The sequence below is a fragment of the Schistocerca nitens genome, chromosome 4 (assembly GCF_023898315.1).
Source record: "Schistocerca nitens isolate TAMUIC-IGC-003100 chromosome 4, iqSchNite1.1, whole genome shotgun sequence".
Taxonomy (NCBI): domain Eukaryota; kingdom Metazoa; phylum Arthropoda; class Insecta; order Orthoptera; family Acrididae; genus Schistocerca; species Schistocerca nitens.
Window position 1 is genome coordinate 195,812,765 of NC_064617.1, and position 26,666 is coordinate 195,839,430.

The 26,666-nt window shown below is 43.5% G+C and overlaps 1 protein-coding gene across 5 annotated transcripts in view; it reads left to right on the forward strand.

The window, feature by feature from the left end:
• LOC126253248 (uncharacterized) overlaps positions 1-26,666 on the forward strand; it is a 364,089-nt gene that overhangs the window by 182,012 nt on the left and 155,411 nt on the right. For all 5 annotated transcript variants that reach the window (XM_049954448.1, XM_049954447.1, XM_049954449.1 and 2 more), the window contains exons 7-8: positions 10,586-10,784; positions 18,073-18,161. In XM_049954448.1, the coding sequence (XP_049810405.1) occupies positions 10,586-10,784; positions 18,073-18,161 (288 nt within the window). The remainder of the gene's footprint in view (positions 1-10,585; positions 10,785-18,072; positions 18,162-26,666) is intronic.

Here is a 26,666-nt window from a genome sequence, read left to right on the forward strand (position 1 = left end):
ATTTTCTACATTTTGTTGTTTCAGAAAATGTTTTTGTGCACTAGCTGCGCGATAGCTCTAGTGGGCTCTGGTTAACACCAAGTTGGGGGCTCTTGCTTCAAAACGGTTGTGTGTAGTGTGTATTGAACCTGGAACCTAGAAACGACGGAGAGGCTTCGTCTCGCCGTAGCCCTCAGTGGTTCACAACCCCACAACAGGCCACAGCGGTCCACCCACCTCACCGCCGCCCCACACCCAACCCAGGATAATTGTGCGGTTCGGCCCCCATGCAGTTATTTCTGCAAGGGTATCTTCTTTAGATAATGCTGTACCAAGATGGCGAATTAACTCCTGGCCTCCGTGAGAAAACTATGAAAGTAAGCCTCCACACTTTTTTGCCAAAAGTCATCAAAATTCTTAATCTGTCTGGTAACTACGTAGTTTTCGTGTCAGTTTTTTATCTGCTTCTACCGCTAGCTGAAATATTAATAATTTCAAGTTGTAAATTGTTACTTTCTTTAAATAACATTCTTCGTAGGATCATTGGATGTAGCTCTCCCACATTACCATTTTCTCCCTCTACAAAGGCAACATATGAGCATGATATGTGTTATCTTTGCTAGCATGTTTCCTGATGCTAGGAAACATTTTACTTCCTGCAGGAGTTACAACCGTGGCGCGTAGGACAACCAAACTTTTTGGGAGCAGGTTGCTCATTGGAATTTATTTCTACTGAACTAATACACAAGTACTATGTATATAGCTTCTACAATGTGATCTGCATCTACCATATCTACGTCCACTACGACATTACAACTAAGCGTTTCACTATGTTTCGGCTTCTTTGGTACATTTGTGTCAGGAGTCGGTACGTATTGTGATGGTCGCCTTGACTTTGGTCGCTGGACGTTGTTTATATAAGACTGAGACGGGACTAATGTATATGACAACTGATGTTCGGGCGCGGGATTAACCGAGCGGTCTTAGGCGCTGCAGTCATAGACTCTGCGGCTGGTCGTGGCGAAGGTTCGAGTCCTCCCTCGGGCATGGGTGTCTGTGTTTGTCCTTAGGCTAATTTAGGTTAAGTAGTGTGTAAGCTTAGGGACTGATGACCTTAGCAGTTAAGTCCCATAAGATATCACATACACACACTGATGTTCCACCTTCGTCCAAGGGCAGTGAAATGGCGGCATATTTCGGTGGTACCCAATTTATGCTGATCTGTAGTTAGCACTCTTGGAGGAGATTGCATCATGAGTGGCGGGATGTTTTGGCATGTATGCAGTGCCATAAAAGAACCCTGGCCAGTATCGGCTGGCATCTCGTCATTAATTTCCATTCTAATTGTAGTAGAGTAGGCTCCCAGCGACTTTGCTTTAACACAAGTTGCAAGTGATTTGTTTTCTTCGAAGCAGAACTCGTGAAAAACTTATGAATCTACACCACACTACTGATATAGGAAAAGTATGTTGCTGCGCACTTCTATTACTGCGGTGTTACATGTTGCTTTCGTATCATTATATGTAACGGTATCATTATATGTAACGATACTGGTACACTTACAGGTGAGAATGATTAATTTCCCTAAGGACGAAGAAATATTGTACCAGAAAGTAGTAATAATTAAAATAGTGAAGAATTAGGTTCCTGAAAATATTTCAGGGTGAGATAAGTCAGTAATTTGTTGCATACTTGCTCCAAACTCGTTTTTCGGGCCACTTTCACTTTGGTTTATTAGAAAGCCATTACACAATGCCACCGCAGTATCTATATTACTCGTACTATATATTGAATAGCCCAGCTCATAGTTCACGGTTCACAATCTGAGTTGCAGGTACGTGTCTAACGGGACGAACGCCTTTTTTCAGGACACCAAAAATACGGAAATCGCTAGGGAAGTGATGTGGCTGTATGAAGAGTGTGTAAGAGCTTCTCAGCCGAACTACTGCAGCGTAGTTGAAACAACTGGCATGCCAGCTCCGAGAAAGTCATGATAACCTTTCTCTTTGGCTGCAAGGACCCGTTACTCATTCACTTCCTGGAACACGGCACCACCATTAATGCATAGTGGTACGTGGGCACTTTACAAAAATTAACGTGCACCTTCAAATCCAGACGCCCAGGAATCTTAAAAACGGCATCATTGTGTTGTAGGATAACGCCCGCTCACATGTTCCTAACGTTGTTTCGACTACGCACGGAAGGCCATACGCATCGCCCGAACAATCCCGTTACCTCCCCGTGCCATTTCCATATTTTTGGGGCCCTGGAGAAAGACTTCGTGGCCGTCGATTTTCTCCGAATGAATACGTGCACGGCTCAGTACAATCATGGTTCGTAGCAAACAGTTTTCCATGAAGACAGAATGAATGTATTAACTGTTACGTCGATTGCTTTTGAAGTAATAAACTGTTTACTTACTTTTTTCCATTCGTGGATACTGCCCCTTATAGCTGTTTACTGCTAACTCCATTCGCAACACAATTTACAGGCAGCATCCACATATATCACTGAACGCACCTGCAAAATTGTATCATTTTACAATACACAGTTCAGGGGATACAACGTCGAAAACAATCAGATGCCTGAAAAACTAGCTTTTGTTCCGTAATTAGAGCACTTAGTTACTTCCAACTTCAAACTTTTTCTTAACTGTTTATTGCTTACATGTGAACCGTGAATTTACTTTCAAAACCCTTTTTTTAAGAATTTGCTTTATTTGCTAGCAATTCATCAAGAACATTAACACATTTAATCACACTATGTGAGCGTGGAAGTAGTTGCCAGTGGGTAACTGATGAAAACAAATCAAATTTCTTTCAACAAATGGAAATTTTATTCCTAAAAGCCTTTTTTTAAACAAATTTAAAATTATAATCAGAAAGCACCCTCTAAATATCAAGTTACAATTTATTCAGAGGCACAAAGAACAAATTTTGACTGTATGAGCTTTCGGGCTGAGAACCTTGCCACTCGCTTTTGACACGGCCGTAGTCACGACCGCTCACAACAACTTCTGAAGGACTACACTGGTGCAAATCTGCAACACATCAGATTACTTTAAACTAAAAATTGTAACAACTCACACAAGCACATAAACTATGCACCCCGTAGGAGGGATGGAAATGGTACAAAACACTAACATTAAAAGATTAACTTGCCACCGAAGGTGTAACTTGATTTTAAAAAAAAGTCTTACGGTGGAAGGGTGGCAACTTTATATACTAAAATGACCATTTAAATAAAAACCCATGAAATGCAGTCTTACATAAGAAAAAAAGAAAAAAGGACGCACCTCGAAGGAATTATCCGAATTGGACAGAAATCAGTAGAAATCAGTGTGCAGACAACCCAATGATTACAATTTCAGAAAAATTGTGGGATTTATTCAAGAGAAAGAGCTTCACAAATTGAGCAAGTCAATAACGTGTTGTTCCACCTCTGGCCCTTATGCAAGCAGTTATTGGGCTTGTTATTGATTGATAGAGTTGTTGGATGCCCTCCTGAGCGATACAGTGCCCAATTCTGTCCAATCTGCGTGTTAGACCGTCAACATCCCGAGCTGATTGCAACAAATGTTCTCAATTGGGGAGGCACCCGGCGACCTTGCTGGTCATGGCAGGGTTTGGCAAGCACGAATAGAAGCAGTAGAAACTATCGCCATGTACGCGTGGGCATTATCTTGCTGAACCGTAAGCCCAGGATGGCTTGCCATAAAAGGCGACAAGACGGAGCGCACAATGTCGTCAACGTACCGCCGTGCTTTAAGCGTGCCGAGGATGACAACCAAAGGGGTCCAGACCATCTTTCCTGGCTGTCAGACTGTATGGCGGGCGACAGTCAGGTTGGGATCTGGTATGCCACTGCTGCTCGGGGCGGCTCCAGACACGTCTTCGGCCTGGAATCTCATTGACTGGAGTAGACTTGTCCTCAGAGATGAGTCCCTCTTCGAACTGAGCCTCAGCAACCAGCTAATACGTGTCTGGAGATGCCACAGACAGTGGCGGGATACCAACCTGACTGTTCCCCGCTATACGGCCCGACAACCAGTAGCGATGGTCTGAGGTGCCGTTCCTTTTCCTAGCAGGACCCCTTTGGTTGTCATCCTTGGCATTCTTAAAACACAGATATGTTGTTGTTGTTGTTGTTGTTGTGGTCTTCAGTCCTGAGACTGGTTTGATGAAGCTCTCTGTGGTGTCACCGCCAGACACCACACTTGCTAGGTGGTAGCTTTTAAATCGGCCGCGGTCCATTAGTATACGTCGGACCCGCGTGTCGCCACTGTCAGTAATTGCAGACCGAGCGCCGCCACACGGCAGGTCTAGAGAGACTTACTAGCACTCTCCCCAGGTGTTACCGACGCTGCCTTCCATTTTGCCCCATGGCGACGCGCCGCCGCCGCCGCCTGTTCTCCCGCCGGCGCCGCCCGCAGTGGACGCTTCGCTGCAGCCGCCAAGCGCCTCCCTGGGTCACGCGCCGCCGATCGCTTCCCGTGACCAGCTGTGCTCCGACATGGAACTCTTGCCCGCTCCGGACCATCTGTCGTCTTCGCCAGTCGGGTGCTCCGACTCGATGGAGGTCGACCCTTCGGCCCCTCCTGACTTTCTTAGGGCGCATACACCGCATGTTGGCGTGCACCCTGGACTAGGTTTTCAGGCGTTTCCTAGCTCCCCTCGGACCGAATGGCCGGGTGCGGGTGGCACAGCCTCGCCTGTTGTTAGGCTCCCCACCTCGTCGCATACGTCAACATGCGGTCCTCCCCACGGCGGGCGGAAGCCTTATAATACAACCGTTCGCCGATTTGCGGGGGAGGAATGTGGTGTCACCGCCAGACACCACACTTGCTAGGTGGTAGCTTTTAAATCGGCCGCGGTCCATTAGTATACGTCGGACCCGCGTGTCGCCACTATCAGTAATTGCAGACCGAGCGCCGCCACACGGCAGGTCTAGAGAGACTTACTAGCACTCGCCCCAGTTGTACAGCCGACGTTGCTAGGAAAGGTTCACTGAGAATTACGCTCTCATTTGCCGAGACGATAGTTAGCATAGCCTTCAGCTAAGTCAATTGCTACGACCTAGCAAGGCGCCATTTATCCTTTGCTATGTATCTAATGAAGCATGTACAGTAACAAGACCAATGTTCACCAATTATGGATTAAAGTTAAGTATTCCAGAAGCTACGTACTTTTCTTTATAGCATTCATTACGTATCCTGTTTCAGACCTCACGCCAGCCTGAGTGAGTTTATAGCGTGCATTTCGGCTTCGTCAAACAACACGGTGTTGGCACTTCTGCCGACACTTCACTCTCCATGCTACTCTATCCTGTGTAAGCTTCTTCATCTCCCAGTACCTACTGCAACCTACATCCTTCTGAATCTGCTTAGTGTATTCATCTCTTGGTCTCCCTCTACGATTTTTACCCTCCACGCTGCCCTCCAATGCTAAATTGGTGATCCCTTGATGCCTCAGAATATGTCCTACCAACCGGTCCCTTCTTCTTGTCAAGTTGTGCCACAAATTCCTCTTCTCCCCAATTCTATTCAATACCTTCTCATTAGTTATGTGATCTACCCATCTAATCTTCAGCATTCTTCTGTAGTACCACATTTCGAAAGCTTCTATTCTCTTCTTGTCTAAACTAGTTATCGTCCACGTTTCACTTCCATACACGGCTACACTCCATACAAATACTTTCAGAAACGACTTCCTGACACTTAAATCAATACTCGTTGTTAACAAATTTATCTTCTTCAGAAACGCTTTCCTTGCCATTGCCAGTCTACATTTTATATCCTCTCTGCTTCGACCGTCATCAGTTATTTTGCTCCCCAAATAGCTAAACTCCTTCACTATTATAAGTGTCTCATTTCCTAATCTAATTCCCTCAGCATCACCCGACTTAATTCGACTACATTCCATTATCCTCGTTTTGCTTTTGTTGATGTTCATCTTATACCCTCCTTTCAAGATACTGTCCATTCCGTTCAACTGCTCTTGCAAGTCCTTTGCTGCCTCTGAGAGAATTACAATGTCATCGGCGAACCTTAAAGTTTTTATATCTTCTCCGTGGATTTTAATTCCTACTCCGAACTTTTCTTTTGTTTCCTTTACTGCTTGTTCAATATACAGATTGAATAGCATCGGGGAGAGGCTACAACCCTGTCTGACTCCCTTCCCAACCACTGCTTCCCTTTCATGCCCCCCAACTCTTATAACTGCCATCTGGTTTCTGTACAAATTGTTAATAGCCTTTCGCTCCCTGTATTTTACCCGTGCCACCTTCAGAATTTGAAAGAGAGTATTCCAGTCAACATTGTCAAAAGCTTTCTCAAAGTCTACAAATGGTAGAAACGTAGGTTTGCCTTTCGTTAATCTTTCTTCTAAGATAAGTCGTAGGGTCAGTATTGCCTCACATACGTCGACGATATTCTATGCTCGGTGTTGTTGTTCTTCATTTCAAACCATCTTGGGCTTACATTTCAGCACATGGCGAGAGGTTCTACTGCTTGCCTTATAGGGGGAAGCCACGACGTTGGGATCACAGATTTACTTCGAACTTTCTTTACGTTTAGTAGGCCATTAAAACAACATAATGTGCAAGTAGTACATTGCACTGTCCTGGCAGTTCCTACGAGGCTAACTCGAAAAGAAATGCACACAATTTTTGCAAAAATACAGTTTTCATTCTGCATGTGTGAATGTTTTACATTGTGTAGATACATCCTTCCCGCTTGTTTTCAAATTTAGTTCAACCTGTTCCCTTGAGCGGCGCCGTCACAGCATGTCTTCTAATGTCTTCAAGATGACTGCTACACTTGACGTTCGTCAGAAGCAACGTGCTGTCATAGAATTCCTGTGCTGTGAAAACGAGACAGTGGGAAACATCCACAAGAGGTTGAAAAACGTATATGGAGATGCTGCTTCGATCGCAGTACAGTTAGTCGGTGGGCAAGCAGGTTACGTGATGAAAGCGGGCACGGCAATATTGAGGATTGCCCTCGCAATGGCAGGCCTCGTACTGCACACACTCCAGACAATGTGCAGATAGTTAAAGAATTGGTGACTGCTGACAGACGCATCACAGTGACCGAATTGTCGCGCTATGCGCTATGTTGGGATATGGGAAGGAAGTGTTTGCAGAATACTGAAAGTGTTGGCGTTAAAAAAGGTTTGTGCCAGGTGGGTTCCCAGGATGTTGACAGTGGCTCACAAAGAAACAAGAAAAACGGCATGCAGACAATTTTTGGAACAGTACGAGAATGGTGGAGATGAATTGCTTGGAATAATTGTGACAGGTGATGAAACATAGCTCCATCATTTTTCACCAGAGACGAAGAGGCAATCAATGGAGTGGCATCATGCAAATTCACCCAAGGAAAAAAAAAAAAAAAAAAAAAAAATTCAAAACCACCCCTTCTGCTGGAAAAGTTATGGCTACGGTGTTTTTCGATTCCGAACGACTCTTGCTTGTGGACATCATACCAAGTGGAACCACCATAAATTCTGAAGCATATGTGATGACACTGAAGAAACTTCAAGCTCGACTGAGTCATGTCTGACCACATTGGCGAAAGCCGGTTGTTTTGCTGTTGCACGACAATGCACGGCCACATGTCAGCCAAAAAACCATGGAAGCGATCACAAAACTCGGATGGACAACACTGAAACACCCGCCTTACAGTTCTGACCTGGCTCCATGTGACTATCATCTCCTTGGGAAACTGGAAGACTCTCTTCGTGGAATAAGGTTTGAAGATGATGACTCCCTTGTGCACGCTGCCAAACAGTGGCTCCAACAGGTTGGTCCAGAATTTTACTGTGCGGGTATACAGGCGCTGGTTCCAAGGTGGCGTAAGACAGTTGAGAGGGATGGAAATTATGTGGGGAAATGAAAATATTGTTTATAAAGGATGTATCTACACACTATAAAACTTTCAAACATGTAGAATAAAAGATGGATTTAAAAAAATAGTGTGCATTTCTTTTGGAGTGACCCTCGTAGATTATCGCAAGAGAACTTTTACCCATTTCTTATGTGGCTTACGTATCTGTGTGTAGGTGCCGCACGTTAGAGTTTATGGTGGTCAAGTGATTTGCGATCGAGCTTCGTAAGACGAACGTGTATGAGGCGACGGTTCGACTCCCGCTCAAACGTAATTATTAATCTATCGTTTTCATCACTGGTCATATTATGTAATTTATGTGACAATTGAGAGGTAATATAATGAAAAAACGACGTATATTTGCATGAAGTGTCAAGTTGTTTTCCATGTCTGTATGACAAATAACATCCTGCAACGTGTGATGTCGAGAGCACATCTGACGAGTAATTGTCCGCTGCTATTGTGACTACTCTTGTGACACGCTGTATTACGGATTGTGAGTAACGTCATTCACATCATTATTTATCGAAGTTTGGCTTGGGCTTCCAAAGCCTGTCCCTCGTCCTTGAACATTTAATTACAAATATTAAATATTCAAATAACATATGAAATTCACTACAGCTTCATGAAAATGAGCCTGTTTTTTTTTTTTCATTATATTACCTCTCAAATGTCGTACAAATTAAGTACTGTGAGCAGTGATGAAAAAATATAGATTAAAAGATACGTTTCAGCGAGATTCGAACCGTCGCCTCGTCCAGGGCCCTCTCGCAGAGCGCGAACGTTAACCACTTTTTTTTTCATTTTGTTCAACATCCGTTGACGTTTGTCGTTGATGCCCTCACTCAGGTTCTTTTTATTACAGAGACCAGTCAGCTCTCTGACCGGACACGCTGAGCTACCCTGCCGGTGTTTTCTACTTGTACATTATGTTGTTTTAATGGCCCAGTAAAGGAGTACAATGCCTGAACTAAATCCGTGATGTCAACGTCGTGGCCTCCCCCTGTCGGTGGTAGCCAAACCTTACCTTTGTCAGCAAGGTCGCCAGATCTCTCCCCAGTTGAGAATGTTTAGAGAATTATGGACAGGATCCTCCAACCATCTCGGGATTTTGAAGATATTACACGTCATTAGGACAGAATTTGGCACGCCAATCAACGCCAAGCCTAACAGCCGCTTGATAAGGGCCAGAGGTGGACCATTGCATTAATGACTTCCTCAATTTGTGAAACTCTTTCTCTTGAACAAGTCATTGAACTTTTTTGAAATTTTAATCATTTGTCTGTATTTATATGTACATGAAATCTACCGTTTTCCGTCCCGTTTGAATAATTCCTTCGTGGTGTGTCGTTTTTTTTTCATATTAGAGTGTATTTAACACATTAACTCATTTGTACAGTAATCTGGCACTTGAAGCTGTTTTATACATGCGAGTTCGATTCCTTAAAAAATCACCGAGCGAGGTGGCGCAGTGGTTAGCACACTGGACTCGCATTCGGGAGGACGACGGTTCAATCCCGTCTCCGGCCATCCTGATTTAGGTTTTCCGTGATTTCCCTAAATCGTTTCAGGCGAATGCCGAGATGGTTCCTTTGAAAGGGCACGGCCGATTTCCTTTCCAATCCTTCCCTAACCCGAGCTTGCGCTCCGTCTCTAATGACCTCGTTGTCGACGGGACGTTAAACACTAACCACCACCACCTTAAAAATTCTGGAGATTACTGTTAATTTATTAACACAGAAGCTCAGCAGTTCTAACTTTTACTACTTGAGAATAGGATTTTTTAGCCGCGTAACATATTGTGGTCAATATATCGTTCATTCTCGACAGCTGAAGCGAAGCATTCTCTGTACTGATGTATTCATGTGCTTCTTACCGCGGTGGTTTTGACTTGTTTGGTAAGGGGCAGTGTTGTGTACATAGTTCAGCGTAGTCAGCGCGTACACAACTTTCCCACTAGAGCGCACCTCGCTAAGCACAACAGCGCAGGCGCAGCGCTCGTCCGTCTCCGCACTACGAGATGGCACTGCCTTAGAGACGGACCAAATTCTGCTTCCGCCGATCCGCGTATTAATATGTAATGCAGCCAATGAGATTGCTGCTAACATAGAACTTTTTCTCCTCGCAGATCACACTCGCGCAGTGATACCTGAATGCGCGAGGTATTAAACGAGTGAACAGACCTCCGATTAGTCAGTCTGCATTTGTCGGCACCAGTCTGTACCAGTCTGCATTAGTCTGTACCAGCCTATGTCAAGTTTCAGTCTGCACCTAATAAGATTACCATATTCCTGTACATAGCCATGAAGATAAATGTATAAACACTTTTGTCAGGTATCAGAGATATGTGAGAATAAGATTAACGTACCAAGACCACAGGAACTTCAGATTGTCAATTGTAAACAGCATCCAGAATCAAGTTACGTAATGTCTATGCTTGTTATTATTTTAATAAATGTGTGTGAAAACTAAACAAGTTCTGTTTAAAGTTGGTCACCGTCAATCTGCTACTCTAAGCGTGCAAGTGGCATTTCTATCGTCTGACCTAACGGCAGAAGATAAACACGCCACGATAAGACCACGAGACATATTGCTGACACTCGCCTACTTCGTTAGAGTGATAAGTTAAATAATGTGATGGTGTGTGTACGGAAGGTCTTACCGTACACACACCACAGGCAGCAAGGTAGCTGTGATACGGGAAACGTGGCTTGTCCACAGCCGCTGTACCTCCCAGAGGATCAGAGAGGAGGCGGCGCCTGGCTGTCGTACAGGCTGGACGGCCTGTCCTTCGACACTACGTACGAGCTGCGGGTGATTCCTCGCGACCGCAACGAGACACGCGAGGGACCCGACCGCCTTGCGGAACTTACCGTCCCTCCCTGTGCGGACATCTTTCCGGGCAACACTGAAATTTGTGGTAAGTACTGCAGCCTCGCCAGCCATAAAGCTTCTAAGTTGGCATGACGGATATATCCGACCATCTACATCTACATCTACATGATTACTCTGCAATTCACATTTAAGTGCTTGGCAGAGGGTTCATCGAACCACAATCATACTATCTCCCTACCATTCCACTCCCGAACAGCGCGCGGGAAAAACGAACACCTAAACCTTTCTGTTCGAGCTCTGATTTCTCTTATTTTATTTTGATGATCATTCCTACCTATGTAGGTTGGGCTCAACAAAATATTTTCGCATTCGGAAGAGAAAGTTGGTGACTGAAATTTCGTAAATAGATATCGGCGCGACGAAAAACGTCTCTTTAGTGGACTTGTTGCATCTAAGTGTCCTGCCAATGAAACGCAACCTTTGGCTCGCCTTCCCCACAATATTATATGTGTGGTCTTTCCAACTGAAGTTGTTCGTAATTTTAACACCCAAGTACTTAGTTGACTTGACAGCCTTGAGAATTGTACTATTTATCAAGTAATCGAATTCCAACGGATTTCTTTTGGAACTCATGTGGATCACCTCACACTTTTCGTTATTTAGCGCCAACTGCCACCTGCCACACCGTACAGCTATCTTTTCCAGATCGCTTTGCAACTGATACTGGTCTTCGGATGACCTTACTAGACGGTAAATTACAGCATCATCTGCGAACAACCTAAGAGAACTGCTCAGATTGTCACCCAGGTCATTTATATAGATCAGGATCAGCAGAGGTCCCAGGACGCTTCCCTGGGGAACACCTGATATCACTTCAGTTTTACTCGATGATTTGCCGTCTATTACTACGAACTGCGTCCTTCCTGACAGCAAATCACGAATCCAGTCGCACAACTGAGACGATACCCCGTAGGCCCGCAGCTTGATTAGAAGTCGCTTGTGAGGAACGGTGTCAAAAGCTTTCCGCAAATCTAGAAATACGGAATCAACTTGAGATCCCCTGTCGACAGCGGCCATTACTTCGTGCGAATAAAGAGCTAGCAGCGTTGCACAAGAACGATGTTTTCTGAAACCATGTTGATTACGTATCAATAGATCGTCCCCTTCGAGGTGATTCATAATGTTTGAATACAGTATATGCTCCAAAACCCTACTGCAAACCGACGTCAATGATATAGGTCTGTAGTTCGATGGATTACTCCTACTACCCTTCTTAAACACTGGTGCGACCTGCGCAATTTTCCAATCTGCAGGTACAGATCTATCGGTGAGCGAGCGGTTGTATTTGATTGCTTAGTAGGGATCTATTGTATCAGCGTAATCTGAAAGGAACCTAATCGGTATACAATCTGGACCTGAAGACTTAGCCGTATCAAGCGATTTGAGTTGCTTCGCAACCCCTAAGGTATCTACTTCTAAGAAACTCATGCTAGCAGCTGTTCGTGTTTCAAATTCTGGAATATTCCATTCGTCTTCCCTGGTGAAGGAATTTCGGAAAACTGCGTTCAATAACTCCGCTTTAGCGGCACAGTCGTCGGTAACAGTATCATTGGCACTGCGCAGCGAAGGTATTGACTGCATCTTGCCGCTTGTGTACTTTACATACGACCAGAATTTCTTCGGATTTTCTACATTTCGAGATAATGTTTCGTTGTGGAACCTATTAAAGGCATCTCGCATTGAAGTCCGTGCCAAATTTCGCGCGTCTGTAAATTTTAGGCAATCTTCGGGATTTCGCGTTCTTCTGAACTTCGCATGCTTTTTCCGTTGCCTGTGCAACAGCGTTCGGACCTGTTTTGTGTACCATTGGGGATCAGTTCCATCTCTTACCAATTTATGAGGTATGAATCTCTCAATTGCTGTTGCTACTATATCTTTGAATTTGAGCCTCATTTCGTCTACATTTGCATAGTCAGTTCGGAAGGAATGGAGATTGTCTCTTAGGAAGGCTTCTAGTGACACTTTATCCGCTTTTTTAAATAAAATAATTTTGCGTTGGTTTCTGGTGGATTTGGAAGAAACGGTATTGAGCCTAGCTACAACGACCTTGTGATCACTAATCCCTGTATCAGTCATGATGCTCTCTATTAGCTCTGGCTCATGGCCTACTCATTCTCACTGGGTCCGACGGACGTAGGTACCCGCAGTATTCTTGGCTTGTAGCAGATGGGAATGACGAGTTGCAGGCCGGCAGATGCTGAAATGCTACTAGTTAATGCTTTCTCTATTAGGTGGTGCGTCTCGTCAGTGAAAATAATGTGTCCTCGGCCATTGATAACGTTTTTCTTTGTTCTGTTGGTGAGGACACAAATTATGGCAATCATTACTCTAGAATTATCATGGAGGTTCACCGGATTTGCTTAGATATTGTTACTGTATTTACTTGGACAACTGATAGATTAATCCAGATTTGGTTGAAAAAATAAATTAATAGGAAAATCGACTATGTCGACACATCCGCCCACTCAAGTTCTGTAAGCCCCTCCAGATCCCAGGACGCCGGGCAGTCCACCTTGCTTACAGCATCCACTTACCTTCCCTCAAAAGGATCCTTTACCAGCTCACCAGATTCCCGCATCTCCTCACACACTGAACACCTCCGAACAAACTACACCATCCGCAACTCGACTCCAATAATCCTGTAGTTTCCCTTCAATGTTCCAATCCTCGTACGCTGTTGCGCCTTCACCAGTACATCTCACCAACCCTACACTTATACACCCATCACATACTCTCCCAAAGAAACTTCAACCATCCCCACCTCCCAGATTGTGTTCTGCGCTCCTACCAGCTATAAGTCCACCTTATCAATTTCACCTCATCAGGGCTACATCTCCCTCCCCTCCCCACATTTCCTTACCACCCATTGCTTCCCCATCTCTCTCTCCTTCTCCCCCCTCCCTCTAATCCATCCCTCATCTGTCACAATAGCCACTCCTACCCCATCGATACTGTGCACCGGTCCTTCATCCTTATACCACCACTTCTCAATTCAATAAAATTTACCAACAGCCATATATAGGTTATGTTATTTTATTTCGAACGCAACCAGTTTCGGCAATTCACTTTGCCATCTTGAGGCCCAATACGCTTTTATCGAATCAACGAGCTTATCGTATAGCGCCATAAAACTGGATACCGTGAATCCCAATCGTTGTGCATCTGATTCATACGAAAGGGTGAGTTGGTGTTACCCTTCCGTATGAGTCAGTTGCATAACGATGGGGCCTGAAGACGGCAAAATAAATTGCCGAAACTGGTTTCGTTCGAAATAAAATACAGTAACGTAAAGTATACCGCTGTTGGTAAAGTTTATTGAATTGAGAAGTACGTACCAGCTAATGTCCCCTGGCCATAATGGACCGACAGAGACTTACACCACCACATTCGTACCCTGCTCACTGGCCAATCTCTTTCTCTTCAACTGACTCCCTATTCCAGGGCAAGTATTTAAGTATTTCTGACTGGGACTACCTGTGCTCTTTTCCAATCAATTGGAACTTCCGTTCCTCTAGAGACTTGCGGTACACGGCTATTAGAAGGGGGGCAAGTTCTTTCTCGTACTCTGTGTAGAATCGAATTGGTATCCCGTCAGGTCCAGTGGACTTTCCTCTGTTGAGTGATTCCAGTTGCTTTTCTATTCCTTGGACAATTATTTCGATGTCAGCCATTTTTTCGTTTGTGCGAGGATTTAGAGAAGGAACTGCAGTGCGGTCTTCCTCTGTGAAACAGCTTTGGAAAAAGGTGTTTAGTATTTCAGCTTTACGCGTGTCATCCTCTGTTTCAATGCCTTCATCATCCCGGAGTGTCTGGATATGCTGTTTCGAGCCACTTACTGATTTAACGTAAGACCAGAACTTCCTAGGATTTTCTGTCAAGTCGGTAACTAGAATTTTACTTTCGAATTCACTGAACGCTTCACGCATAGCCCTCCTTACGCTAACTTTGAAATCGTTTAGGTTCTGTTTGTCTGAGTGGTTTTGGCTGCGTTTAAACTTGGAGTGAAGCTCTCTTTGCTTTCGCAGTAGTTTCCTAACTTTGTTGTTGAACCACGGTGGGTTTTTCCCGTCCCTCACAGTTTTACTCGACACGTACCTGTCTAAAACGCATTTTACAATTGCCTTAAACTTTTTCCATAAACACTCAACATTGTCAGTGCCGGAACAGAAATTTTCGTTATGATCTGTTAGGTAGTCTGAAATCTGCCTTCTATTACTCTTGCTAAACAGATAAACCTTTCTCCCTTTTTTTATATTCCTATTAACTTCCATATTCAGGGGTGCTGCAACGGCCTTATGATCACTGATTCCCTGTTCTGCACTTACAGAGTCTAAAAGTTCGGGTCTGTTTGTTATCAGTAGGTCCAAGATGTTATCTCCACGAGTCGGTTCTCTGTTTAATTGCTCGAGGTAATTTTCGGATAGTGCACTCAGTATAATGTCACTCGATGCTCTGTCCCTACCACCCGTCCTAAACATCTGAGTGTCCCAGTCTATATCTGGTAAATTGAAATTTCCACCTAAGACCATAATATGCTGAGAAAATGTATGTGAAATGTATTCCAAATTTTCTCCCCTATTCAAGAGGATATTTTTGCTTAGCAACAATGCCCCAGCTCTTTCTGGAGAAGACCAGTCAAACACGTTGCTTCTTTGGGCTGCCAAATTTAGGCGCACCCCACCCATTGACTTGACGTGGCACACTCTGACTTCTTCATCTTTCCTCTGATGGAGAAACCGTTGCGTGGCAAGCACTTACATAATGAAGACGAAGTGATAATGGAAAACTAATTCATACGTAAAATTGTTACTTTACACATGTTGCAAGGAGCTGCTTCGTGTAAGCGCCATTCTGCATACCTGTGAAAATAACAAATTTTGTACCGTATGTATTCGGTATTGTCAAAGCACATACTCGCTACAAAGTATTCGTTACTCGTCACTTTCTTAACTGAATGTCATTACTGACGTAACCGTGACTACATACTAATGAAGAATCACCATACCGTTCTAACAAGTGCTGAAGATTGCAAGTGTTACACTCATTGTCATATGAAATAATACCGAAGTAAATCGCCAAGCAACTACCTTGCGTAGGCCTGTACAGCCCGATGAAGCCGTTTGGCCGTCGGCGTCTGCGGTGACGAGGCATGGCGAAACACGGTCACCGGACGGCAGTAACTGTGTTCCGGCCATTTGCCGTAGTTCTGTTACTAACTGTGCGTTATCGAAAAGCCCTCGATTTGCCGTACGGTGGAGAATGTAGCGAATGTAACAAAGAGGATTACGAATACTGCCGACTTTGCCCGAGTCAGATCCGCACGCGGGAATTAAGAAAACGCCAGTAACAAAATTCAATTGGTACTCCGGTTTCCGAGTGCCATTCCTATAAACAAGAAAATGGAATCTGAGTTTTCATCTGAAAATTATCTATCTTTATGCAAGCATCGAAAGCTAAACCGTATAAAACACTGATCATAGTGATATGACTGATCCTGAGATGAACGTGACAAGGCCACGTCTAGAGAGATGATGGGCATCCGTGTACGTGTTGGGGCGTAGAGGGATGAGCAGCACTGTGGATGGGCCGCTATCGAGGCCTTGCACGGTGTCGGTCTATGCAGCGTTCGCGCCGCCTCGTTCAGTGTTTCCGTTTCAGCGCTCAGGCACTGCATAGTGCTGGTGTTTCTACACTGACCAGCGAGAACATTATGACCACCTACGTAACAGCCTGTGTGTCCACCTTTGACACGGGAAACAGCGGTGACACGTCGTGGCATGGAAACAATGAGGTCTTGGTAGGTCGCTTAATGGAGTGGGCATGACATGTGCACACACAAGTCACCTAATTCCCATAAATTCCGGGGAGGGGAAAGATGACTCTCACGCGGCGTTCTATCATATCCTAGATGTGTTCGTTCGGGTTCAGATCTGACGAGTTGGGGGGGGGGGGGGGGGGGCAGCATATCTATTGGAACTTGCCACTGTGTTACTCCAACCACTCCATCACACTGTTGGCCTCGTGACCTTTATCTTTTTAAAAAATACCACTGTCGTAGGGAAACATGATCGTCATGAAGGGGTGTGCGTGGTCTGCAGTCTCGGCCGCCATGGTGCCTTACACTAGCTGCACTGGGCCCTTGGATGCCGACGTGAATGGAGTCACCGCCAGTTTGTTCCTTCCAGCACTATTGTCACGATGTTCCCCTGGAAGACAACGGATTTCGCCCTCCCATAGGCATGACGAAGGCATCAGTTTTCATAAACCATGTAACCCTCTGCCACTGCACCAACGTCCAGTGCCGATGGTCACGTGTCCATTTCAGTCATGTTAACATTGACACATGCATGGGTCGTCGGCTGTGGACGCCAATTTTTAGGAGTGTTTGGTGGACTGTGTGTTCAGACACACTTGTACTCTGCCCACCATTAAAGTCTCATGTTAGTTCCGCCGCAGTTCGCTGCCTGTCCTATTTCAGCACTGTGCCTAGCCTACGACGTCCTAATCTATTATGAGGAGTGGCCTCGCAACCTCACAACGTCTGGACTCACCACAGCACTCCTCGAACACCCGACAAGTCGTGCAGTTTCCTAAATGCTCGTGCCGAGCCTCTGGGCTATCACAGTCTGCCCTCGGTCAAACTTAGATCGCGCGCCTTCTCCATTCTACGCACGGACAGCACGCTCACTGATACTAAATGCACCACGACTCTGTCTGACTAGCAGTCATTACTTGCCAGGTGTCGCTGCTACCGCCTGGACGTGTTTATGTCGATAATAGGTCGGTGGTCATCATGTTCTCGCTGAGCAGTGTATACATCCCCATCCAAAGCCACACCTCCCAGGCGTTGGATTGGAAAGGGAGGTCCAACTGCATAGTCACCTGGGCCCCCTGATCTGACACCTCTTGATTTTTTTGTGTTTGTGTATTAGAAGCGTCGTGGTCATGACATCAGATCCCAACGAAAAAACTCTTCTTACCCAGGTACTTGCAGCGTCTGATAAGGTTTGTACGATGCCTGGTGCACTTGGTCGAGTGCTCCCGAGTCCTCTACGACAATTTTATGGGTGCATTGAATGTTACGGTCGCCGTTTTGATCACCTTCAGTAATGTACAACATTGATGACTGAACGGTACATTATATTCGTTGAACTTAAGGCGTCTGTGCAATGATTGTCCTTGTCGTTCCTGACATTCCACAGATTTCACTGGGTGAGGATTGTTCCCTAGACCACAAGGTTGTATTTCGACTTCTGTATCAACTTTTCTTCAGCCTGTCCGCAACCTTTTGTATCATTTGTTCATTCTTGCAGGCGACAGCGGCACGACCACTCCAGAAGTCACTCCTTTCATGACTGGCGGCTACCCAGCCCTCAATGCACCATTTCCTGATGACAGTCCGGTGAGTATCAATACAGGGTACATGAAGTGTAATGCAACTGTTTGTTATTATGCGTCGTGTCCCGCACATCGGAGCGCAAAATGTAGTTTTCGACTGCAAAATATGCGTAAATGTACACTCCAAGGGAAGAGGTGGTTTCACTGATGCCCTTTATGCCACCTCCGTACCGATTCGGCGCGACAGTGTGTCTGAAATGTTTTCCTCAACCACGCATAGGAAAACAGAAAAACCGCTTGATTTCAACGCTGAGGGAGTGGGGGTCGTTGTTCTGAGCCCCATCGCAGAGCACGAGCGCGCACGCGTGCGTGTTTGTGTGTGTGTGTGTGTGTGTGTGTGTGTGTGTGTGTGTGTGTGTGTGTGTGTGTGAGAAAGAGAGAGAGAGAGAGAGAGAGAGGACCTTCCCATCGTGTGACACATCCATCTTGGCGTTGAACAGAATTGACATCATTAACCAAACTTCACATGACTTTCTGAGCTCTGGCCTTCATTTGGAGCGTTGCCGAGCTCAAGGATGACGTAGCAGGGTGCTATGCTTTGGTACCATTGCAGTGGAAGGTTGTTGGCACCTTTGAGTCAAATTTCAAGCTTCTGCGTCGCAATGGGGAAAATGACGAGGTTTCAAAAAAGTGACCCTTAATTTTTTTTGCAACGTACACTTGACAGCAAAAAAAGTGGGTCAAAAAAGTTTTTCGCTCTCTAAAAGGTTTTCTATCCACGTGCTGAAGGTCGCTCAACGGCGAGTGGCTCTGGAAACTGGATATTGGACGAACCAGTAGAAAAACGCGATTAACGGCAACAAGCACTCTAAGGAAATCTCAACATTAACAGTGAATCACCAGTAATTTCTCGTAACACATCAACAGCTACGTGTACACAAATTTGAACTTTAAATGACATGACCAACGTCGTTGTTATGGACCTGGAGCTAAGCTTTGTTTGTGTCTTATTGAGACCGGATAACTAGGCACAAAGAGACGTGAAGTATAGACGTTTGCACCAGTATCAGTTATCAATTCAGATCCTGAAAATAAATGACGAAAATGTTTGTACTGAACTGTAAATCCTGTCATAACAGTTACCGTCCTGAGAACAACCCCCAACGACGTTTAATATGGTGTCATTGACAAGGAACAAGGTATGCTCATGTTTAAAATTGAAATGCCACCATATAGCTTGTGACAGGGATGCGAACCCAGCACCTAATCGGATTGTTAACGAAGTACAGTCATGCTCAAAAGTATCCGAACGACCTGGATTGCATTTCGCCTGATTTCCATGCAACCCACATAACGCAGCTGTCTAGCACGTCCTCTAATCGCTCCTTAATACAGTCGTTTAACTATTGAAAATGGTTCCAACAAGTCACCACTACAAATCACTGCTCTGTATCGCAATAACTCAGGATGTCAAGTAATACCACGATACTAAAAATATCAGGGAACACATCATCACGGATAAGACTGTCCTTAAGGCTTGTAAGCTCGCATTTATTGCAATAACTGACATACCTGAAATGTTAGCACTCTCATTATTACGTCAGATAGGTAATGCACGTAGTAAGTTCGTCGTATTCATGATTTCCTCTTCAAAGTAACATACCATACTTGTTATTTAACACAAAATGTGATTAAAAATTTATGTTATTCACGAGCAGCTAGTTGAGAATATGTATGAACTTCAAATGACACGACGAACCGCCTCGTTCTGCATATGGATTCAAACCCAGGTCATGCAAACTAAGATTTCGTGACTGACGGAAACTAACAGTCATTCCTGACTAGGCATAGAGAGAGTGATATACCTCGATTTTAGACCATATCAGTTAACAAATATCAACTTTAAATTACGTAACGTAAACATTTTTAACGGTCGCGAATTCCTACCCAGCATCTATTGTCCCTGTTAACGAACTACGAGAGATGGTAAATACTGCTTCTTCACAAGTAACTTACTTGAAATGCAGTGAGGTAAAGCTTTGTGTTGGACAGGGATTCGAACCCAGAACCAAATCGGATTGTTATCGAAGCACAATCAACTTTGACATATCGGATTTTGTCGGCAGTAGCTAGATGTATTAAATGAAATGACGAGACGAAACATAAATTTTTCCTTTCCAGGACTCCAACCCGGCACATATCGCTGTTATATTCTAGAGAAAAGGAACGTTAAGTATGGGTTTGTTACACCAGCAGCGACATGTGAGCATGTTTGAACTAGAAATAATAAGATGAAGTGTTCAGTGCTGACTGAGAATCGAACCCCAAACATATCATTGTTGACTACACACAAAGGGGCGACACTTACCGAATTTTTCTCCACCAGCAGCTCGGAATAACATTCCTGAACTTACAGTGATCTCGCAAATAGTTCTGTGTCTCAGTAGGAGTCAAAAACGTCAGATATCGTTAGTGTTGACAACGAATGAAAATGCATCAAAAATAAAAATTATTATCCACCAGCAGATAGGTGTTCTCATGCTAGAGCTTGAGAATACATAGTGAAAAGTTTAGTGCTGGGCCAGGATTCCAACCCATTCATGCGCAATATGTGGAGATGTTAAGGAATCTGCAGTTTTGAACAAACAAGTTGTAGTCGAGCTGTATTGTCACGAAGGGATCAAATTCCGCGTTAAGGGCGGTCTGAGTTGCATTCCCAGTTCAGAACCAATTTTATCGACATACAGAAGCTCAAATAAAAGACGGAATAAATGTCCTGTGACCATACACAGTGTTTGTTTCGTCACTAGTAATAAATAACTAGTATAAGTAAAGTTACTGGTGATAGAGTTTCTACATGTCGCCACTCCTTACTTTACTGTGGTTCCACCTAACGTCTACTTTGTAGAGAAGGAATATCATGTTTAATGTGATTTTCAGACCACAATGCCATTATACGTTCTTCACTTGGCGTAGCCAGAAGAGAATAGAATCTACCTCTCCTTATCAAAAAACATCGACAGAAGTTGGAATCGAACCGAGACCAACAGCATATGAAACTATCATCAGTCCAACAGACCACCACACCCACTTCACTACGGCTTATTTCTCTATCATAACATCATTGCGGCACACAAGATGAGAATTCCGACACACAGGCTCCCAGTAGTGGTTTGCAGGATGTTCAGTACATTCATTTACTCGGTTGACCGAATCGCCATGAACTAGCTGCCTTGGCTACCCAGTGCATACATTCGACTCTGTTTTGTAATCACCGAAATAAAATAACGTAACTGCCACCTACACAGAACTGCCAACAGTGCAGGATGCAGAAATTTATATAGGAAGTGTTCCTTTCGATTTGAGCTGCTGTATTGCGCTATCTGTTTGTTGAAACCATCGTGCAGTGCAAAATAAATGCTGTAACTGTCTGTCTCTCAGAAGTCTATATCCGGCCATATGCATTATCTCACAGCACTGTGGAATGCCGAAGTTCTGGAGGAACTGTTGTTCACTTCCAGAGGTGCTGTACCTATGTCACAGCTAGTAGCGTAACGGTAAGCGTCGTGCACTGATGATAAGACGCCGCGTGTTCTATTACATTCGTTACTACATTTTTTTTAAACGCAATTCTGCTGTCTGCTAAAGTATTCAATTTAATGGAACTTTGAACATAATTCTCTTCACTTCTCAACCCAAAATAGTCGCATGTGGAAAAAAGGCTAACTTCTGCGTCATTTTGTTCTTTTCAGTTTTAATAGATGGCCAGGCAGCAGATGCGCTCGAAGCATTTGTATTATGTATGGGGAGAGCGCATCGTGCCAAAATAGTCAGAAAAGTGTTTTCTACATTAGCTGTCGTCTGGTAGTGGCATTTTATTCTTCTTCAAACCTTGTTTGACAGCTTTAACTCAGAACAAGTTTTCTACATGCATGTAATCAATAAACTGCATGTGCATTGTCAGACTGTTATAGATAACATCAGAGAATTCGCATATATCGTTGATGATTAATTTCTCTCTCATGTTTAGCATTGTTTTAACAACACTAAAAGAAACCTTACGAAAACTGTGCACTGTATTGTAAGAAAGGAAATAAAACTACCCACGATAACCCTACGACGAAAGTCTGTTTTAACAAAACTGAGTATCTGTACAAAAGTGTGCCTCTATCTGCACGAATTAGTAAAACACTATTCACTTTGATTTCGATTGGGTCTGTGTTTAAACGGTATGCTGTGTCATACTCAACAGGTATGCAAACGTGGTATTTCATAAAGTAAGTTACGTATTCCTAGAAACCCTTAAATTTGCTTGTCAGCAGCGGAAAGAGGCGTTACCTGTTGTGCAGCATTGTAAGTTTTCGCCATTGCACTATGAGCTGAAAGTATTTTCTTACGATTTGCTAATCAATTTATTTCCTTCATACTTATCACCCTGGCATGGGAGTCTTAAGTGAAGAACATTATTGAATTTCGTATCGTTGACGGTCGATTCGAATTTCTTCAGAGACGGTTGTATTGTATAGCAGCTTGGCAGTCAGAAAGCAGAGATCTACAACCATTAACACAAGTTACTGAGTCGAGCTGCCAAGAGGATTTGATGTGTAAAGGTTTTCTTCTGATTTTGTTACAGAATTTTTTCTGGGAATTCGCAGCTCCATGAAATAATACACACAAAAAAAAGCTCGCACGTTCTGCCCCTACCACAGTTAGAACTGATTTTCTTAACCGGCGGAACACGAGACACGGGCGGTACCACGGGGCTACGGACACGCTGCTGCCAGCACGCCACTCTCGTCATGGTATTGGTCGCTCAGCCTCATAACGCATCGTGAAAGATGTTAAAAGTTGTCACTTATGTGAAGAATAGCATTTCTTAAGCCAAAAAATTGAAATTTCTGTCTCAGTGTCTTAGTTTACGTGAGGATTATATACCACGAGTCATTCAAATGGAAAGGGATTATCAAGTAAATTTAGCGAGTCAGTTAAGTACCATACGCGGAAGTAATTGCACTGTCACAGTGTTGCCAAATGTTTGTGACGATGTTGCCAATTCTCAGCTGTGCTAGGAACAGCTCTGTAGCGTTATAGGAGGAAAATCCTGTGCTCGTGTCATAGGAGGATACGGAGAGGAGGCGCGGGGTTTGGTTAATATGCAGCGTTTTCTCCTACCAGCTGTGTCAAACATTTAGGTGTGTAATCTTCCATCACGGTTACAGTTTCCCACGAAATATATACGAATAAAACACTTACCTTGTTACTTTGTTACAAAAGATTATTTCAGTACAATGAAAAGTCTTTGGAAATCAACTTTGCCAACCTGTCACGAAAAGTAAGACAACAAACACTTTGAACCTCGAAATCGATTGCATCTATGTGCAGTCTTGTGATCATACAAGTAGAATTTCATGAATTGCACGAGAATGTAGAAAAATGTTGGTGCGAATGGAAGCTGTAAGAAACACAGTTACCTAATTATTCTGTACCACGTAATAATCAATTCATTTGCTAACTCATCTTCAGATCTATACAAATAATGTATACTAACCAGCGTATTCATTGCTTTCGTAATGTTTCCCTCTTGTTTAGTCTTTTTATGATGAAATGGATCCACACCCATGAGTCTGATTTTTTCTTTGTATCCTTCCATCTTCTATCTTTGTGTGTTATTGTTCGGTGTTGAAAAAGCAAAATATTATGCCTGCTCCCACGAGGTATTAAAATGAGGTCGCAAACTGTGAGAAGTTTGTTTTACAACCTTCGTACCTGGATAAAGAGCTTTTCCTATTTGAGATAACGGCACTAAATCGTGGTTTGTAAATCGTTTACCAGCCGTACTCTGCCGCATTTCGCTGGTTCGAAGGCAAAAAGCTTACTGACAAATTTCACAGAAGGAAAAGGGGGACGAAATGTCTCCCACTCGAAGGTCATGTTGTTTTACTTAAATGATTACAAAATTGCGTAAAACGAACAATGAGGTTGTCAGTATAAGCACATTACTGTTGTCAATATGATGTTGCACCGCCCAGGGACTGTAATGATAAAGGGCCCGTTTAGGTCAGGCATATTGTACACAGAAGTGGAAGAGAGAGCACCACTAAATTCTACAATCCGTATGAATTGCATACACACAGAAATTACTGTTACAGTGTACTTATGGAGCCCAATGAGTGAATTGCATATTTTCCGGTGAGAAAGAGCACTGGCAAACAGTCTTCCATACATTAGGTTACTTAAACTGGCGTCACTTTGAGCTAGAATTTATGGCCAGCGACTAAGTGTAAGGACAGTGAGTCGGATGCGGGTTTTGCAACTGTGAAATACTTTCCTTACATTATGGAAGCGAATATTAAATTTGAACTAATATTGCGAAAATTTTGGACTTGGATAGCTTAGAATGAAAATCTTTCTGTTTATTGCAAAAGAAAACAATTGATTTTCTAAAACATTCTGTGTCATACACAACTTGAAACAGGCCACGTCGACCAAATCATACCGAAGAACCGACAGTGACGTATATTGGAAGGCAGCAAGATCCCTTGGCTTTTGGTTTGGCAGTATTCGACAGCCATTTCTAGGCGCAAGTAAATGAAGAAAGGCAGCGCGTTTTCGTTATCAAGTAAGGTCTTCATCAATTACTTTAGTTTTAATGTGATCTACGAGTAATTGCTGATGTTTGATATTAACATGAAAAGGATTCCGTAGACAGGGAAAGAACTTGTTCTTGGGCAACTACTTCTATAATGACCAAAAGGACTTAAATGATCTTCAAGCACATGAGTTCCAGCAGCGGTATGAAGAAAATGATAGTAATAATGACGGTGATAATCGAATTATCCGGTAACTTCACACTTCACAGTGGATTTTCTGGAACTAAGAAATTTCCTGAATTAGTAAAATTTCCAAATGGCTTCAAATCGAGGCTATGACGCCTAGAAGAGTGTTTACATCCTGCTGACATGAGAATAGCATAATCTCCACGTCAGAAGCTTGCTTCTACTTAACCATTTAATAAACTCGCGTTTTTTCCACCGTGACTAGTTTAGTAAGCTAAGCACATCATCCATTACAGCACACTCCTGGGGCTGGGAAATGTGGCCGCAATGGTCTGGTGGAACGAACTATCACAAGTGCAATGCATGGGTTCAGGCATTTACTTTTAAGAGGCACAAACAGATTTACTTTACCTCTGGTAACCTCAAGAGAAAGCTGTTATAATCCAAAATCCGCATTAAACATCACGTTCCTTCATTCCAAACGGGGCAGAGCCGGTTTACGTTGGAAAATGACATAGGTGGAGTGGAGGTCAGGGTAAACAGAAATACTGTCACCAGTAAACTTACTTACATTAGAAAATTTTATTTTATTTGATGAACTAATAGCCGCCTAAAGGAACAAGGCTCTTATTTTACTTGTACTTGATTGAACTAGAGACGTTGAAAAATTTGGTGCTGAACTGTGATTCGAATTCGTATCTCCTCTTCCGAGGATCTGAATCTCTCAGAACAGTATAGTTCAATCATTTCATTCCTTTTCCCAAGACTGCAGTCTTCTCTAGGTCTCCTCCAAAGGTAAATATGTGGGTCCGAATCCTGATCCAGTACAAAAATATTCATAACTCCATTTCAAGCCCTATAACGTGCACACCGGCCTGCTAGTGAAAATTAACGTGCATTTTTAATGTCTGTTCGTGTTGCCAACAATTTCTGGACAAACACGCACACATCTTACTGTTGGTGAGTAAGCAATTGATACTTAAGCAATATTCGTGGTCAATAAAGAAGAACGATAGGAGTGCGGTTCGATTGTCGCTCAGGCACAAAAATTTGTGTCCTTATTTTAGATTAAACACCTAGTAGCTGGCAAGAGAAACCTATACGTAACATTTGGTTTTACTTGGTTAACAATCCGATTACGTCTTGGGTTCGTATCTCCGTCGCAGAACTTCACATCATGCGCTTCATCTTTAAATTCATACACACTTCATTACTTCTGATTTGAGGTATATGAGACATCTTTCATGGTTAGTTAACAGGGATGAATTTTATTTTCAAGTTTAGATTTGGTTACTGATATAGGCGAAAATTTCGGTACTTCATGACTCATCATGGATAGTCAGCAATATGATATGATTAGATTAGATTAATACTTGTTCCATAGATCATGAATACGACATTTCGTAATGATGTGGAGCGAGTTATTTTAATGAAAGATTTCTTTACATACCAGTATTCAATGTCTTTACAACAATTTTCTACCCTCTCTCTCTCTCTCTCTCTCTCTCTCTCTCTCCCTCCCTCCCTTCCTCACACACACACACACACACACATTCTCTTTTTATTTTTATTTGTTTGTTGTGCTCGACTATCTGCGAGTCACGAAAACGTCCGTGAATGAATTTCTTAGTTTTGAGTACAGTTACGAAAGAAATATAAAAACAACTATGAGAGTTACTGATTTATGATGCTTAGTAGCAGTCAGTTCTGAGTATTATTAGCAACTAAGCTCCAGTCCCTAAACCTAGTTACAGAAATGAGAATCAGACGCATTACGTATTGCAGGCCGTAGC